General features: G+C 37.3%; 1 protein-coding gene across 8 annotated transcripts in view; it reads left to right on the forward strand.

Annotated features, from left to right (window-relative positions):
• Positions 1-18,585, forward strand: part of ABCC9 (ATP binding cassette subfamily C member 9) — a 133,785-nt gene that overhangs the window by 89,203 nt on the left and 25,997 nt on the right. For all 8 annotated transcript variants that reach the window (XM_046012227.1, XM_046012235.1, XM_046012230.1 and 5 more), the window contains 6 exons: positions 2,249-2,478; positions 3,118-3,266; positions 3,479-3,548; positions 5,627-5,784; positions 10,485-10,577; positions 15,058-15,160. In XM_046012227.1, the coding sequence (XP_045868183.1) occupies positions 2,249-2,478; positions 3,118-3,266; positions 3,479-3,548; positions 5,627-5,784; positions 10,485-10,577; positions 15,058-15,160 (803 nt within the window). The remainder of the gene's footprint in view (positions 1-2,248; positions 2,479-3,117; positions 3,267-3,478; positions 3,549-5,626; positions 5,785-10,484; positions 10,578-15,057; positions 15,161-18,585) is intronic.

An 18,585-nucleotide genomic window follows, 5' to 3' on the forward strand; every position in this document is an offset into this window, starting at 1 on the left:
GGACATAACTGCTTTACCTTGGCAACTGATACACAGTGTGCCCATGAAGAATAAAAAGCCACTTCATAGGTAGAAAAGAACTAAGCCAAATATGTAATACTGAAAATGAAAAGAATAGGAGCAAAAGAAAAGTATATATGTATAATCCATCAACCAGCATCATGAGTGGTTTCTAAGTGTGTCTTAGTGTATTTGTGCTGTGTGAGAGAGGGCTGAGAGGCAAAGGCGCTGTTTGTGAATAGTCCTAGACCCTTGTTTTTATAAATTGGAAAGGACTAGTAGAATGACCAAGTCAAGTTATTAATAAAATGTCAGTCCTTCAGAAATAAGCAATAAATGGGAAATATGAAGAAAATACTGTTTTGAAATATTTATATTTAAATCATTTAGTAAGTCCTCATGGAATTTTCATAACAATACAGCAATGAAGAATAAGAGAATTCCATGAAAGCCATTTGTTATGTTTCAGCTTTCTGGATCTAATAAGGTATAGTAAAGAGCAAAAGATTTCCTGGAATATATTGGAATAAGATGAAATAATTACACTGCCTTGACATTTGTTGCCAAGAAGTTTGTAAGATAAATCTCATTTAATTCCATGGGGTAAATGCACTATACTTCATGTTTCTTATACAGTTTTTGCTTAAGACTGTATTTCTACAAGCCAGTAAAGAAAGAGGGAAAATTGTAATTTCAAGCTAAAGAACACCAAGATGTGCTACCTTTTTATACCAGATAACTATTTAGTTTTTCAGTAAGTACTCATTGAGAGAATGAATGAATGGATTTTGCACTTCAATTCCTTATATTTAAAAATATTTTTAAAGAATGTCTGGTGCTGTAACACACATCAGCCTTTAGAATTTAAAACCAGTTATTTCTAATGTACTCTAAAAGTGGAGTCATGCCCACTTACTCTCTCTAGTGTTCCAGTGGTGAGTATATGGTTGGATACTCTACCCTGGGCTTGTTGGTTCATCCATTCTCTGGGGCATAAAATAACGTAGTACTACTTTCCTACAAAATAAAATGATGTAATGCATACTAAAGAGCCGAGTATGCTACGTATTTTTCACTCAGTTGCTATTCCTGGTCCTGGTCAGTATGTCTGTTCCAGCCACCAAGAAGGGAAGAAGGGAAGTAGTTGCACATATTGTTTCTAACTCCTTACCATCGGCCAGTTCATTACATGGACAGATTAGGTACTGAGAGAAGGAAGAAATCTTGTCATTAGCTGGGCAGCCATAGGCAAGTTGAAATTTCAATTAGTATGGAAACAGTGAATGGATGTTGGGGAGATAGCGAGTAGTCTGGAAGTGAACTTTCATCATGTAGATTTCTAATCCCGCTCACACATTGAACCTACACTTACCAAAGGACAGATTATCTGAGACCTGTTCATTTACTTCATCTAGTTCAAAATATTAGGATCTTTGGTGATGCTCAGTCTTCCCATAGTATCCACCTTTAGATTTCTGTGGTATGATAACCTGTAAATCAAAGTTACCTATCTTCCCTACCCATAACCTGCTCAGTATACAGTAGTAGAATACATAACAGGATAACTGCAATGAAAATGGTCTTTGGAAAAGGAAAGGATGGGAAATGGGAAATGCACAACAGTTGCCAGACCACACAAATAATCAAATTTTGCTGGTGAGGAAATGCCGAAATTCTGTCTTCATAATGGAGTATGTTCTTAGGATAATCATTTTGGAGTTTCCAGGTGGTTTAAACATATGAGGAACTCCCTGACTATTGTCCTCTGTCCTCTGCCTTTGCTCTCTGGAAGATTTCTTCTTGCTCATGCCCCTCTGTGACCACATCTAAAATGGACCATAGAGAACAAATTTCAGAGTCTATCTCCTTCTGGTGAAGTTTTACAAATATAGAAATTTAGAGTTCAAAGAATTATGTATTTAAGGGCCAGAACTGTGGTTTCATTGGCAATGTGGTTCTTTCAATAACTTTGTAAACTTCTAGTCTACACTTCCTGTCAATTTGTTGTGTAATAAATTGGCAAATTATCTCATCCAGACATACATGTTGCTTCTTGTTTTGTTTATTAATTCATTTTTCACCGATTTTTTCAATGGTTTTTTTTCCTCCTAAAAGCATTTAAGATTTCTAAGACTAACACTTGTGTTTCTATAAATCTGAGGGGGATTTTTATATGCTTTTTGTAAGGTAATATAAATTTTACCTACCTGTTGGTTGAGGAGAGCTTAAACTAATATTTTACATGCAGAGGAAGAAGAAGAGGAAGATGAGGATGATAATATGTCCACTGTAATGAGGCTCAGAACTAAAATGCCTTGGAAGACCTGCTGGCGATATCTTACTTCTGGAGGATTCTTCTTGCTCTTCCTGATGATTTTCTCTAAGCTTTTGAAACATTCAGTCATTGTGGCCATCGACTACTGGCTGGCCACATGGACTTCAGAGTACAGTATAAACAATAGTGGAAAAGCTGATCAGGTATAGTGAATTCTGTTTTTAAATCATCAAGGGAATAAATACTGAGATTAACAGTGATACTTTTATTTAGTTTGATATTAATAGCCCAAGTGTCGTAGGATTTTTGTAATTATTCAGTAAGTTAACTAAAATAGGACCTGAAATGGAATGATCTGTCAAAACGGAAGCTATTTGGATTACTTTTGTGTTTTTAAAGCTTATCATAAGGAACATTAAAAGATAATGTTTGGATTTGGATTCAGGGGAGGTATAAGCACATGATAGTGTGTGTGTGTGTGTGTGTGTGTGTAACATATACATGGAACTTTCGTTGTTATTGTTTTGATGGTATTGATTTTAACTACTGACACCAACGTATTAGCTGGTCATTCTGAGATTAGGGATAGGAAGGATGAGCTCTACAGTGTAGAAAACCAAGAATATTCCAAATCTGAAAATAGATTGTAACGCTTCATCTGCCCTTAGGTAAACCTTGGAAGAGAGTGGAGGAAACAAGTGGGGACAGGGCGGGGGTACTGTGTTTAGTCTCCAAGAACTGTCTAAACTGATGCAAGATAATGAGGTTGAAAACATTGTCTGACTTTGACATTTTGTGTGATAATTTCAGATGTGGGTTTTTTGGTGTTGTTTGCTTTTTAGACCTACTACGTAGCTGGATTTAGCATCCTTTGTGGAGCGGGTATTTTCCTCTGCCTTGTTACATCTCTCACTGTAGAATGGATGGGTCTCACGGCTGCCAAAAACCTTCACCACAATCTCCTCAATAAGATAATTCTCGGACCAATAAGGTAAAAAATAGTTATTTCTTACTCCCCCACACAAAATCATAAAACATGAATCTTTAAATTTAAGCAAAGTGTGAAACGTTAGAGAGTGTATTTGGCCTTTGAGCAAATGAATACGAACCTTCCCATTTTCCTAGCTCTAAACTGTCCATTAGCAATGCTCAGGTTCCAGACAGTTTAGTATTATCACACATTCCAATCTGTTTCTTGCTTAGATTCTTTGATACCACGCCCCTGGGACTGATTCTCAATCGTTTCTCAGCTGATACAAATATCATTGATCAGGTGAGTGCCTCTGAGTTCCTTCCAAGTTCAAAAACAATTTTTTCAGTATAAGGTAAATAATATTTAAGATAAGCCATGATTCCTATTAACGATAGAGGATTTCTAAAACTTTAAGCCTATATGCACTCATATCAATATTATATGCACAACTGATTTCTAGAATAAAAACTTAAAGAAAAGCCTTAACTTGAAATAATGTATGCACGTAGAAGAGGATACTTAGAGAATCAGTGTGAAATAAAGGGAACAAATAATAAACTAACATTTAATTTTTTATTACAAAAAGGAATCATTTTGATCAATGGAGATACATTCACAACAAAATTCTTAAGGTTTAGTATCGATGAAGAGTATCTCCCAGAAGCAAAGGATAGAATGCCAAGCTGTCTTAGATGTCCTTTACTTCAACTAGAATGGCTCTTTACTAAGAAAAGCTTTAGATGGTATGATATTTTAGAGAATATTCCAGGGATGCTAAGTTTATTTTAGATCCCTCTGCCTCTAGAAGTTTGTCCTGAAATTAAAGTCCTCAAACTCTAAAATTGTATCACTCCAAGAACAGACCCCTTAGGATAACCGACGAAAGAATCCATCAAATCCAGCACTTGTCTTTTCTGACTTTTCAGAGTTACTGTCAGAATATCTAAATTATCCTCAGTTTAGGAAAACAATGCTTGATGCATGCAGCTGACTAAAAAGTATACTGAAAAATTTTGATGTATTTTTTGGTGTTAGTCACATTGTATCTAAAACACTTCATAAGGAATACATATGGAAAAAAGAAGAGACAACACAGTATTTGGAAGATGATATGATTGCCACCTAGAAAGTTCAAGACAATTAGTACAATTAAAAAAAAAGCTACATAAACAGTTCAGAAGAGTATCTGCATAAAGTGTATGATATAAAATTCAGTAGCTTTCTCTGCACTAATTAAAGAATTAAGTGAAAAATAAATACTGCTCAGGTGGTGGGTAATGGAGAGGGCACGTTTTGCATGGAGCACTGGGTGTTGTGCAAAAAGAATGAATACTGTTACGCTGAAAAAATAAATAAAATGAGAAAAAAAAATAAATACTGCTCATAATAATAACAAAAGCAAAAATAGAGAGGAAAACTAATAAGAAGAAAAGAGATCCAATAATCCTGGGAATATGAAAAATCCTGAATATACAGAGAATTCCCCTATCAGATACCCAGAAAAGAAACACCAGCATATGGAGAAATTTAACACAGGATAAGTGTGGTATCTGGGATCAGTAAGAAAAAGATTATTTTTCAATAAAGGATGTTGGGACAATTAGCTATCCATAAAATAAAAGCAAACATGTATGGAATAAAGATGGCCATAGAAAGATATAAAACTATAAAATAAAATGTGGGAGAATAGTTTTAGAATTTTGGGGTGGGAATTAAGTAAGACACAAAATTCTGAATAAGGAAAAAAGCCAACAGAAATGACTATATAAAATTTCAAACTTCTGTTGAACTAAAAGCATCAAAGGTGAATTTAAAATATGATAGATTAACTGGGAGAAAAGCTGGAACATATGTAAAGCAAGAGGAAAACATCCATAACCTATAAAGACCATCTAAAAATCAACAAGGAAAATAAATAATCCAATCAAAAACATGTAAAGGATATGAGCAAAATACAGAAAATTAATGTAAATTTCTTACAGAAGAAGAATAGCTAACTATGTTTTTAATAGTATGCAGCCATTAAAAAAGAGGGAGATTTGTGTATGGTAACATAGGAAGATTTATAGATTTATAGACTATCTTATTCAGTAAAATAAATCAAGAACACATAGACAAATGAGATTTATTTCCATAAAATCCCCAAGATAAATTGACTGACAGAGGATAAGAATATAGGTAGGGAGGTGGATAAAAATACTGAACTAAGGGAGGTGAGTGAAGTTGAAGGAGTGAAGACTTGCTTACAATGAAAATGTTCATGTACTACTTTGGTAAATAATTATATAACTTAACTTTAAAGTGAATATTTTATTGCACTGTAACCAATATTTTCTTTGAGCTAAAACATTTTCCTTTCAAATTAATCTTCTTCATAGCACATCCCTCCAACTTTGGAATCTCTGACCCGCTCAACACTGCTCTGCCTGTCTGCCATTGGCATGATTTCTTATGCTACCCCTGTGTTCCTAGTCGCTCTCGTGCCTCTTGGGGTCGCCTTTTATTTTATCCAGAAATATTTTCGAGTCGCTTCTAAGTAAGTAAAACAAAGTTCCATTCATTTTCAAAAGCCTGTATTTGATTTGCTGTGATCCAGATTTGCTATAGTGTTTTTCAAGATTAGGTATGGAATTTGGAAAAGCAATCTATTTTTAACACGATAAAACCTATATTATATTCATTTGGAGATTTATTATAATTGTTTCTGTAATTGGTTGTTAAAACCCGGATATTTATTAACATGTGGATTGACGTGTTGAGTTTTGAGTCCACAAGCTATGTCAAATCTTTCATTCTGTGATCCATTTTCTGAATACGACATTGACAGAAAACTTGTAAAACCAAACAGTTCCAAAGGGTAAGTGACTTCATATTGTTCTATTCCACAGTGGGAAGAAAAGATAAAATATTGTAAAATGCTAAAATGCATTCTGTAAAAATCAGAAGAATTTTAAAAGGTTAAAGAGATAAGTCAGAGTGATGACTAGAAAAGTAGATAATCTTGAATGTCTGATACAAGAGCTGTAACTCCAAGAGATTGGAAATTTCCAGATTGGATCATTTAACACATACTTGAGTACACAGCCAAATATAAATAAAAGTAGCCATGAATCTTACATTCTTCTATTAATATAAGATTTATCATTTGCTGAGATGTACTGTAGTTAAATGAAATATAGTACCAGTTGTTTTAAAATTAAACCGGAGTGGGAAACGAAGCATGAGAGACTATGGACTCTGAGAAACAAACTGAGGGTTTTAGAGTCGGGAGGGGGGTTGGGGGCATGGGTGAGCCTTGTGGTGGGTATTAAGGAGGGCACGTATTGCATGGAGCACTGGGTGTGGTGCATAAACAATGAATCTTGGAACACTGAAAAAATAAAATTAAATTAAAAAAAATTCCAGATGGGATTGGGAGGGAGACAAACCATAAATGACTCTTAATCTCACAAAACAAACTGGGGGTTGCTGGGGGGAGGTGGGGTTGGGAGAGGGGGAGCGGGCTATGGACATTGGGGAGGGGAGGCGAACCATAAGAGACTATGGACTCTGAAAAACAACCTGAGGGTTTTGAAGGGTCAGGGGTGGGAGGTTGGGGCAACCTGGGTTTTGAAGGGTCAGGGGTGGGAGGTTGGGGGAACAGGTGGTGGGTAATGGGAAGGGCACGTTTTGCATGGAGCACTGGGTGTTGTGCAAAAAGAATGAATACTGTTACGCTGAAAAAATAAATAAAATGGGAAAAAAAAATTCCAGTTCAGCTTTGAAGGATTGTTATAGATAATACAATAAATTTTATACCATTGCAATAATCACTTTATTGCAACAAACACTCAGTAGGCATTTCTGTGTTGAAAATAATTGTGTAAGCTATGTGGCAGGTGAAGGGATCCACCTGACAAGAACCTATTCTCAAGAAACTTAGTCCCTATAGATAAGGTAATCCTTGTATGTGCATTAAGTGCTAGACTAAGAAGATAGATATTGAGTTTATTCGGTAAACTGAGGATATTTAATAGGACATGACTGCAAAGAAGATGATGAGAAATTGAGGAAGGTAACAAGAAAAGCCAATATTGTAGTTGGGAACTTCTCAATATATCTTATAACAATTTAAAATTTTAAAAATGTGGTTGTTTTTCCTCAGCTATGATTTGGGGTCCTCCAATGTTAGAGATCTGTATTAAATCTAGAATGTTGGGGCGTCTGGGTGGCTCAGTGGGTTAAAGCCTCTGCCTTCAGCTCAGGTCATGATCTCAGGGTCCTGGGATCCAGCCCCACATCCGGCTCTCTGCTCAGCAGGGAGCCTGCTTCCTCCTCTCTCTCTCTCTCTCTCTCTGCCTGCCTCTCTGCCTACTTGTGATCTCTATCTGTCAAATAAATAAGTAAAATCTTGAAAAAAAATCTAGAATGTTTTTTCATTCCCAGACTCATCTGCTTTTCTTGTAGCAAATTCAGACCAAAAGAGAAGAGTTAATCATGAGTTCACTCTTTCGTTTATTCTGGTACCATTACTGACACTGCTTGCTGGAGAGGCAAGGAGTTCAGTTACTTTATTTCTGTTGTTTCCAAATCTATTCTTGCCTTCTTATCACTAAATATTATAGTCATATCTTACTTCAGTCACATATTCATTTGGGCTTATTTTTGCCCCTTTGTAATACAAATTGAGGACAAAGACTAGGCAATCATTCCTAGTCCATTATAAATTGGAATTGCAAATCATTAAATAAATAAATAAATAATAAAAATTGTGGATTCTGTTCATTATAAGAAAGAACAATCTGTTACTAGCATTGATATTGCCTAAAATATGAAGATGATCTTTTTTTAAAAAGAGATTTATTTATTTATTTTAGAGAGAGAGAGAACGAGTGGAAGGGACAGAGGGAGAGAGAATCTTGAGCAGACTCCACGCTGAGTGCAGCCATGTGAGGCTTGATCTTGGGACCCTGAGATCAGTACCTGAGCTGAACCCAAGTGTCAGATGCTTACCCGACTGTGCCACCCAGGCACCGCATGGATGAGATAGTCACTTTTAAAGAATTAACACTGATAGATTATCAAATATTCTTATTTGAAATTCTATGGAAGTGAACAAGTATAAGCACATGACATTTAATTTCACAGACAAAAAACCTTTCTAGGGACACCTGGGTGGCTCATTTGGTTAAGTGTTTGCCTTCAGCTCAGGTCATGATCCTGGGGTCCTGGGATCAAGCCCCACATCAGGCTCCCTGCTCAGTGGGGAGTCTGCTTTGGCCTCTGCCTCTGCCTGCCACTCAGCCTACATATGCTCACTCTCTCTCTCTCTCTTTCTCTCTGTCAAATAAATAAATAAATAATCTTAAAAACAAAACAAAAAAACCCTTCTAGATGTTGAGCCTCTGCAGGACTCACTCATATTGAAAAACTCAGGCAACTTAACAGGCTGTTTTGTAAATACCAAAAGGAATTAAAGTGGGAGACGGAAATGTCATGGAATTTGGAATCTCTGAAATCAAAGACCCAATGTGTGGTTAGCTCTGTAAGAAAGTGTGATTCCTACTTAAAAGAATACAAGGTCAAGCTGTGCCCTCACCTTCTTGGTTTCACAAAGTACAGTCTTATAAACAAGGGTTTCTCCTTCCTAATTTTTTCCTTTCATTGCAAACCTCAAATGCAGTGACCACCTGTTACTTGTATCAACTTGACAAATAGCCACTTAGGTTTATGGTTAAAGTAGCAAACTACTCACATTCCTTCATATTCGATTTCCTCCTCTCCTCTTTCTTTCCCTTCCCTCTTTCTTTCTGTCTCCTCCTCTGCAGTTTCTAAAGAGGACAAATCCATTGTAGAAACCCAAAAGAGTTTTGCATTTGTTTGTGGCACTCCACAGGCAGCCCAGAATGGCCCAAGTGAATTGTTGAAGATTATGAACAGTTTAATTCATTGACTCTGGAAGGTGATTGTAGATGCTACAGCTCTAAATCCTCAACCCTAAAACCTAAAAAATGGCAGGAAAAAAAAAAACTGAAAAGAAAAAAGAGGATTGTTTTGAAACATATGGTATAACACTTAGCCTATCTTCTAGAAATGCTAGCTTATGTGGCTTAAGGAAATGTTTTCATCACTAGTGTGCATCTTTATGAAAAGGATGATTCAGATGTTTGTCCACTAAATGTTCATTGAATATTATACATGCACACACACACACACACATATATATAATATACATATAATATGAATGTAGTTTCTCAGAGGACCAATGAAAAAAGTTCCATGAAGCGTGGAGGCAAGGAAGCAAATTCACTGTGGCCAAGGGCAAATTCATCATCTTTTTCTTCAAATCCCTTTATCCCGTGTCCCCCACCCTGGTAAATAATACCGTCATTTGTCAAGTCTGCTAAGCTAGAAACAACCAAGCCATATTTGACTTCTCTTACTCACCCTGCTATCATTCATTGATTGTCACAGTTTAGAAAACTACTTCTGGGAGACTGTCTCACAATCCTTCCCCTGTTTTAAATCTCATTAGCATCCCAGTAATTCAGAACTTAAAAAAAAAAAGTCTCTGATGTAGAGTATCCTAACTCACTCTCTTTCATCCTTTATAGCCGCCCAAGTCACGTTGCTTACGCACAGCCTGATCGTTTCATTTCTAGTCTTCAGGGATTTTGTCCAGGTCACCCAGAACCCTCTACCACCTAGTCCCACGTCTCCTTTACATAGCCTTTCCCCGCTGCAGCACTCGCAAAGGATTCTGGGCACCACCCAGACTGAACCTGCCGCATTCTTTAGTTTGCTGTGTTTGCCCTTATTCCCATAGCTGGAATGCACTTCTTGTTTTATTGAAGCCCTCCTCAAAGCTTAAGATTTGGCCTAAATTCCACCTGCCCCACCCCCAATATTACCCACTTGCTAGGTAGGAGGTAATCATCCTTTCCTCTGTGTCCCCATAGCAGTTTGCTCTAATTGTTGTACAAAGCAAGTAGTTTTTTTTTTTTTTTTTTCAAAAATTATGCCTTTATTTATTTTTCTAGTTGACTGTGGTAGCAGTATATATGTGGCCTGGACCAAAATTCATTCTGTACTCATTTCTTTCTTCCTCTTTAGAATATAAGCTGTTGAGGTTTTTGTTAACTGGGTTCTAGGAGGAATTAGTTGCAATAACAAGGAAAAACCCTAATTTAGGATGAACACAGTAGCCTCTGAGCCTGAATGCATCTGAAGTTAATTTTGCATTTCTCTCTGTTCTAGAGATCTCCAGGAGCTTGATGATTCTACCCAGCTCCCTCTGCTTTGCCACTTCTCAGAAACAGCTGAAGGACTCACCACCATTCGGGCATTTAGGTGAGCAAACATATTTTCATTTTGCTGATTAGGCAATCATATCATCAACAAATCTATCTGCAAATAACTGAAAATTGCTACCATTTTTTGGATGCCTACTGTGTGGGCATGGCAGTGTTCTAAACTCGAAGAGGGAAAAATATGGCAATAAGTGTTCAGAGTTAGTCTAATTCTCTGAAATTTTGACAAGCATAAAGAAAGAATGAAATACCATATTGGAAAGATACTAGCTGTGTAATATAACTGTCTTGTCAATTCCCTAACCTCAGTTTTCTTATCTGTGAAATGGAGAAATCAACTTTGCTTCTTAGGGTCATTGGGCTGATTGACAAATACATGGAAAGCACTAATCCTGGTGATGATTAGAAAAGAAGCATCCAATCAGCAAGTTAAAATAAGAATATTAATAATAAAAGAAATGCTACTAAAAATAAAATAAAATAGATACTGCTATATCAAGTTATTTTAGGATTTAATCAGTTTTCTTCAATTATTACTGGTAAACAGTAAGAACCCAAGCTTTTGATCAAAAGCGTTTACTTAACACTCAGAAAATTTTTCTGAAAATTTTTTCCCTGTTCAAGTAAACTCAGAAGAGAAGGTGGCAGCACTGAGTATTTCATTTAATCTGGAAAATTGGCATCTTAAAGTATAATGTCTTCTTGGAACTCTAAATGCAAACATGTAGTGATTTCAATTAGAGCTTTTTCTACCTTAAGTAATATTTATATTATTATATATAAAAACCTGAGTCAAAAAGTAGAATAGAGAGATAAAAACATCAACAACATGTATCACAGAATTTCTGCATCAATCTACATAGACTGCATCATGAAGAGTCACACTTCCTGCAGTGGCGTGTTTTCCCATCATAGTGGCTCTTATTGGAGATGACAAAACTACTTATTGACATCAAATTATAATATTAAGACCAAATTTGTGTCCTGGTAGAAACCAGTAATGACCAGTGGTACTCATGCATCCATCATATTAAAGATTTCATTTTTCACCAAATAAATCCTTTCAAGTTAATCTATTTGAGTATTGAACATATGCTGATACTACTCTTGATATGGATATTTAAAGTCTACAAAGACATGGCCTTCCACTTCCATCCCAGATAAATACCACAAAGAAAATAGTTAGGGTAACATGGCAGGTGGGAGCAAGAAGTGACTGGATTCAGGCAAGCTCGTCGATGAAACTGCAGGACGTTGATAGGTTCAACATATAACAGTCCTTGCTCGTTTTCTCTCCGGACAAGGTGAAGTTATTTTCTACGAGTGATGACGACTAGAATCAGGTAAATCGTCTTGAAGGAAAAAACAGTTTAAAATGACAGAGGAACTTGACCAAGAGTCAAGGTTTAGGCTTTTCATTTATCTTCTTTGTTAGACACATGGACAGAATTTAGCATGACTATTCCTAACTTTACATGAAGAAAAGTTAGAAGAACTTTTCTTCTAGGTAGTTAGAAGAACAAAATACTATGTGTTAAACCTTCAAGGCTTGAATTATGATTGGAAGAAACAAAAGACAACCGAACTTTTTATGGAGAAGTATCTGCGTCATAGTCATCCAGATTTATATCTTTTAACATTCATTTCTAAAATAAATATTAAGTACCACAAATATCAGCATTTTTAAACCAAAAGAAGTTTTAAAATGTGGGGACAGTCCTGCTGCCATGAATAAAATTCTAGAGTCTTTACATTTGGTGCTTTTGGTCAAGAATCAAACATTTTCTTTTCCATCCATTTCTTCCTTTCTTTCAGGCTACCCAGAGTCCCCAGAGTCTTCAGCTCTTTTGGAAAGTTAGTATTTACTGATTAGGCTGCCTTTCCTCCCCTGCATTCAGGGTTCGTTGTGTACTCACACGCGGCAGTGAACTCCCTCAAGTAGTTTACCACGAAAGTTTCACAGTTAAATTAGACTGAGATTTCAGTGACCTTTCCTATTTTTTTTTTTTTTGGTCCAACAGAATAAAGGTCTAAGAATGTTCAGAAGATGAGCTGGATGTGGATGAAAAGATACAGACTGAGTGTGTCAAAGTTTCCATTAGGAAAACAGAAGGTTTCTTGCCAAATAGAAACACACAGAAAGAATGTTCACTGCATTTCCACCCCTCCCCTCTCGCTGCTGCTTCAGACCGTTGCCAATTCCATTTACAAACTCTTTAAGAGTGCATCTGAAACAATATCCCACAACTAAATGAAGAGTAAGAAGCATCCCAGACAAAGCACTTTGTCAGAATAAAGTCTTTGATGTTCATCTAAAAGGTGACCCAGTGGCTTTGGTCCAGTGGGCCCCATCCCCAATCTCTCCATTACCACCGTCCTGTAGAGAGGGAACCCTCTCTTGAGCCCCTGAACATGATGAGTTTTCTCATTTCTGTGCCTTTGCTCGTGGTGTTCCTACCGTTTCCAGAGCTTTGTCCTCCCTTGTTAACCTGAAGAATTCAGCTCATCCTTTAAAACCTTGTTCGGATCATCCTCCAGGTCCTCCATGAAACTTTGCTTAATCCCCCTCCTCTCCCCATCCTCCAGCTCCTTCCCTGTGCGAATCACCCCCTTCCTTTATATTCAAGTAGCGTTTCGTGCACAGGGCTGTTATAACCAGCCTCTGTGTTGAATGGTCCTTGCTTGTTAACACCGTGTTTACCTCCTTCCTAAAGACAGTGTTCCTCAAAGGCAGAAGTTATATCTTCTTCATATATATGTGTGTATATATATGTATATATATATATTTTTTTCCCTTGATGTCTTGCATAGAGTTGGTGCTTGGCAAAATTTCTGAATGAATGGCTGAAAAATCTCCCTAACATTGCAAATACAGAAATGTTATTCCTTAGGTGGATATATCTCATTACTGTTCATATCCACTATTACAGTAAATCCTCTAGTCCTGTGGGCCATCCTCCCTTTTCCTTATTCACTCTCTTCAGTTCTAAGAGGCCATCCCAGAACAAGACAGGCATGTTCCTGGGACTGCTCAGCCCCACTCCAGTAAGTTGCTCTTCCGTGTAGGTCCTTCTGTACATGGCATTTAGGTCAAGGCTGCAAACTCATAACTCAAAGTGAGGTAATTATTTGGCTCCGATTGCCAAATCCTTTGATTATTGTAGATCAGATGTTGTCTGACTCAGTTATCTGATTTATCTGGTTTGGCATATTGGAATGATCAGATGGATTGGACAGTTATCAAGTATCTGCTTTATATTGGCCTGTATGGACGACTTTGTGGGCCAAGTGAACGCCCCACACAGGACTTGTGACATAGTGATGGTTTAATATAAAGTTTTGCAAATTCATTTGAAGATTTGGGAAACTTGGGGCAGTCTTTTATCAAACTGGAATCATTTCTGAGCTGTCAAGTGAAACTTGGCTATGCCTTAAGAACTTAATGCGCAGATAAGTGGTCCATATATGAACTCTTCACGGCCATGAAGAGTGAATAGACCACATTTTGATTTGGCATTTCCCAACCTTCAAGTCAGTTATTTTGATTATATTATCCAGCTTTCCATTGTTTTTGTTATTCACGGAAAACAACTGAAAAATGAAAAGAGACTATTTTTGTTATTTGGAAAGATTTATCACCATGTAGCATGAGTTCTGTGAAAAAGTAGCTCACATGTTCAGATGGATAAGATTCTTATTAGAAGTTTCATTTATAACATGGATTACCCAGAATTTGGTCTGATGATGTTGATTTCCAAGAATGAACTGAATTTGGCCAGGGATCACTATCTAAACTGTGTTTGTCATAAAATCCTATAAGTACCATAGGCTGAGAGTTCCTTTCGTGCAGTGACCATCCTTACAAATATTTTAGAACCTTGAGCATAGAGAGCATAAGCTCTCTCATCTAACAAGAACATCTGCTGCCTCCAAGGACCTCCATCCTCTACTTCTTTCTACTCAGTTTTCTTCTTTGGTTCCCAGAAACCCCAGCAGAAGGAGAAATTTAAAAGTATCTATTTGCCTGTTACACGTGCATAGTTTCCTGTCTTCTCTGGTCCTCGTCCAGCTCCTCCTACCCACCTTTAACTGTGTTATTTGGAAAAGTAAATAAAAAAATTTAAAAAATGCAATAAAAAGTAGTTCGAACATATCGCACTTCTGTATAACTTACTCTGGTTTTTGTAAGGCCCTTGCAACATAGGCCGTGCCTTGTTTTTGTGGCCGCAAAATTATGAGGAAATTTATGAAGTGATCCTTAATAGGAATTTGTCATCAGAAAGCTTCCTTTTCATAGCAGGGGTCTAAGAAAGGAAGAAAGACCGGACCACACCCTCTCCAGTAAGCGTGCAGCAAAGCAGTAGCAGCTGGCCTTTATTTTGAAGTAGGAGTCCATTTACTAGTCATTCCATCCCATCCGTTTGTCACGATGTTGAGTAAACAGTGTAGTAGTAAGTGTGACTGTTTCTTATTATTTCTCCTGTTGGTGGCTAGCACGATAATATTTTTGTTTTCTGCAGGCATGAAACCAGATTTAAGCAACGTATGCTGGAACTGACGGACACGAACAACATTGCCTACTTATTTCTCTCAGCAGCCAACAGATGGCTAGAGGTCAGAACGGTATGTCCATTTCATGATTTCCAAATGGAATCCAAACAAAAAAGGGGCCTGATGCAAAGAGGGAGACAGTTGTAAAAATTAGTCTTGCACTGAGAGCCACACTAACTTCACTTTTTCCGGATGTTAAAATAGCTCAGGTTTGTTTATGTTACAGATGAAATTTGTCATAATGTTTTAGCTAATGGCAAGACAAATAGCCCAAAAAGCAAAAATTCATTTTGTGTTCATTAGTCTCTAGATCGCATAAGTTAATGGAATGGCAAATGTTTGTATAACTTCATTTTTTTTTTTTTCAAAAGAACAAATTTGACAAGTGAACAGATGTACTCGTTTCCTTCACTGAGCAGGGCAAGCCTGGAGGAGATGGTGACTTTCTATGTTTTAAGCCAGTGGAGGATCACATTAGCGCAAAATGTAAAAAAACTGCAATTAATCATCTGTCGCCTTCTTCTCTCCCTTGTGAAGGAGGAGGACAGGCACATGGTTTGGCATCATACAGACTTGATCTAGCAAGTTAATTAATTTGAGTCTGTTCCTCATCTGTAAAATAGGAATAAGAATATGTACTTCATGGGGATATTAGGATGAAAAATAATAATGTAAAGCCCTTAGTTTCCTGATTAGCAGGTGCACGCAACAAATGTCTTTTGAATGAAAGGATGAATAAATAAATAAGTAAATGGAAACAGCACCTGCTGTGGTAAGTGGTTCATGAGCCAAACAGCTGGGGTATGAACCAGGAGATGGATGGGACACAAGTTCCAGAAAGGAAGGAAATGTAGTTTGCAGACTGGTCTGCATAATCTGTACTATAAATAAGCTACTTTGGTGGTAATGATGAGTCGTCTGTAATCTTTAAAAAAAATTTTTTTTCTATTGGGGAACCTGGGTGGCTCAGTCGTTAAGCCCCTGCCTTTAGCTCAGGTCAGGATCCCAGGGTGCTGGGATGGAGTCCTGCATTGGGCTCCCTGATCAGCGGAGAGTCTGTTTCTCCCTCTCCCTTTGCCTCCCCCCCCACCCCACTTGTGCTCTCCTTCTCAAATAAGTAAATAAAGTCTTTAAAAAATAAAAATAAAATAAGAAAATAATTATCTATCCATTTGTCCAAAGGAAAAGGAAGTTTATCTGTACTATTACAAGGCTATCATGTCTACTATACTCAGGCTTTCAAAACTCAACAGACCAAAGAAGGCAGATAGTAAAAGGAATTTGATGATTTGGAAATGAAAGAGCCCAAGTATAATCTGAGTTGTTGATGGATGGATACAGGTTGGTATGGATTCTTGGACAGTGCCCCTGACCCTGCCATGGGCTTTAGTTGTCATGATTTCCCACTGGTTTACAGAGACTCTCTTCCACTATATTAGTTACAATGTAGAAATTATTCAGTGACATAACACAATTGTATTTTACAAATTTTAGATAGAAGCATTGGTTGTTGATAAGAAATTCCTTCCAGCTAGCTGTAGGGGTTGGGCAAAATGTCTCCTGAATTACCTATAGAAAGCATAAAGGCAGATGAAATGTTGCTTGATTTATAACAAAACTAAGACATTATTCCCAGATCCTATCCAGACTCTAATTCATTGTTTTAAACTTCTATTTGTTTTTAAAATTTGTTTTCTCTAAGGAAGGAAAAAAAAAACAATCATATCTGAAAAACAGAATAAATCATGAAAGAGCTTGATGAAAGAATGGCCCCCAATCATAATAGAAAATGTCAATGGTTTGTTGTTTGATTTCTTAACTTGGAGATCAAGCAGGTTTTTTAGGGGGCAAGTGTGTTTGCTTTGGACTTGAGGTGAATGTCTGATTGGACTCCTGTTTCTGTTCTTTAGCACTTCCTACTGTCAGGTTAATGGACAAGTGTATAACAAGAATCTTCAAGCAAACCATATGTTCTACTCTCATAGCCAAAAGACAAGATATTAGAGCCTTCAGACTGCCAAGAAAGGGGAGGTCAGGAGAAATTAGAGAGGAAGAGTGGCCAGATTCAGAATGGCTTCAGTTCAGTTTGACTCACGGCTCATTACTTTAAACCCCATGTGAAAAGGCAGTGGGACAACCCAAATGTAAAAGAGTTCTAGTACCAGCTGTAGAGACCTAAAGAAAATACTGATGTTTGAAACAAGAAGGGCAAGCTTTGCCATCCATTCTGTTCCTTGATAGTACATTTGTTCGTGTGTCTTGTCTTTGTTTCTGTGTATTATGATCCTTCCAAGAATTCTTGTCTGGTCTCATTACCAGAGCTCTCCCTTAAAAACCAATACAAAAAAAAAAAAAAAAAAAAAAAAGGAATCTTTTGCTTCTGTTTCTGGTGGGTAAAGGTAAGTTTTGGTAAGGAACTTGCTGATTTATTGTAAAATTCCAGACATCTCTGCTGACAGAAATCAAGGTCCAAAGTCTTTTGTGTATGATTTGTCTCCTTTGCCTAATTGTGTGTGTCAGTAAGTTTATGTGGGTATGCACACACACACACACACACACACACACGCACACGCACACACACACCCCTCTAGACAACCCAAATGATCCAACCTAAAACTAGTGAGATTCACACTCCTCTTCTGAGTACATTGAGAGTGTTCATTAGAACCAGGATATTATTTAGAATATGTTAATATCAGAATCTTTACTCAACTATAAATGTGTAATTCAAGAACATATGCTACAGTAGGGGTATGGAATCAGTTAACTAGATAACTCCTATTAGGAAGTAGCTTTTCTCTCAATTGTACACATATAATGACCTCATGACTATTGTGCTCTTGTGGACACATCCCCATCACCGGAGACACAATTTCAGTTTGAAGTGAGTGGATCTTGTGTCAGAAACATGGATGTTGAGATACAGGACCTCGGGGACGAGGGTGTGAACTGTTCTCTGACCCCCACAGCTGGACATATTCTGCCTTGTAAGTCATTAGAAAAATAAGTAATGAAAACTTCTATTTGGTCCCCTGAATCTGCATTGATCTTACTTACCCACAGTAACAACACAACCCCTCCTTTCTCTATTCCTTGCCATATTCCTCATTTAGCAAAAATATCTGCCTATAGCAAATATTCTTAGAGTTCCCGTAGCAGAAACACAACTAAAACGGTACAAGGAAGGTTGGGGCATTAGGCATAAATCAGAAGAAGCAAACAGGATTTCCTGATGCAGATCTGGGGATTTCACCGACTCTAATTCATGGACTCATCACCTTCATAAAGAGAAAGAGGAGAAAACTTATCATTGCTTTCTGTGGCTATTTTTCGCTTCCCTTCCTCTTCACTCTCAGTTCGAGCTTTTGGAAGCAATGCCACTGATTTCCCTGGATGGAACATCTCAAGGAGAAGGAAGGAGGTCAGGAACCAGAGAAAAACACCTCTTGTGGGATTTCAGAAGATCCATGAGCCCCATCCAATTTTTGTTTATGCTC

The sequence above is a fragment of the Meles meles genome, chromosome 7 (genome assembly GCF_922984935.1).
Source record: "Meles meles chromosome 7, mMelMel3.1 paternal haplotype, whole genome shotgun sequence".
Taxonomy (NCBI): Eukaryota; Metazoa; Chordata; class Mammalia; order Carnivora; family Mustelidae; genus Meles; species Meles meles.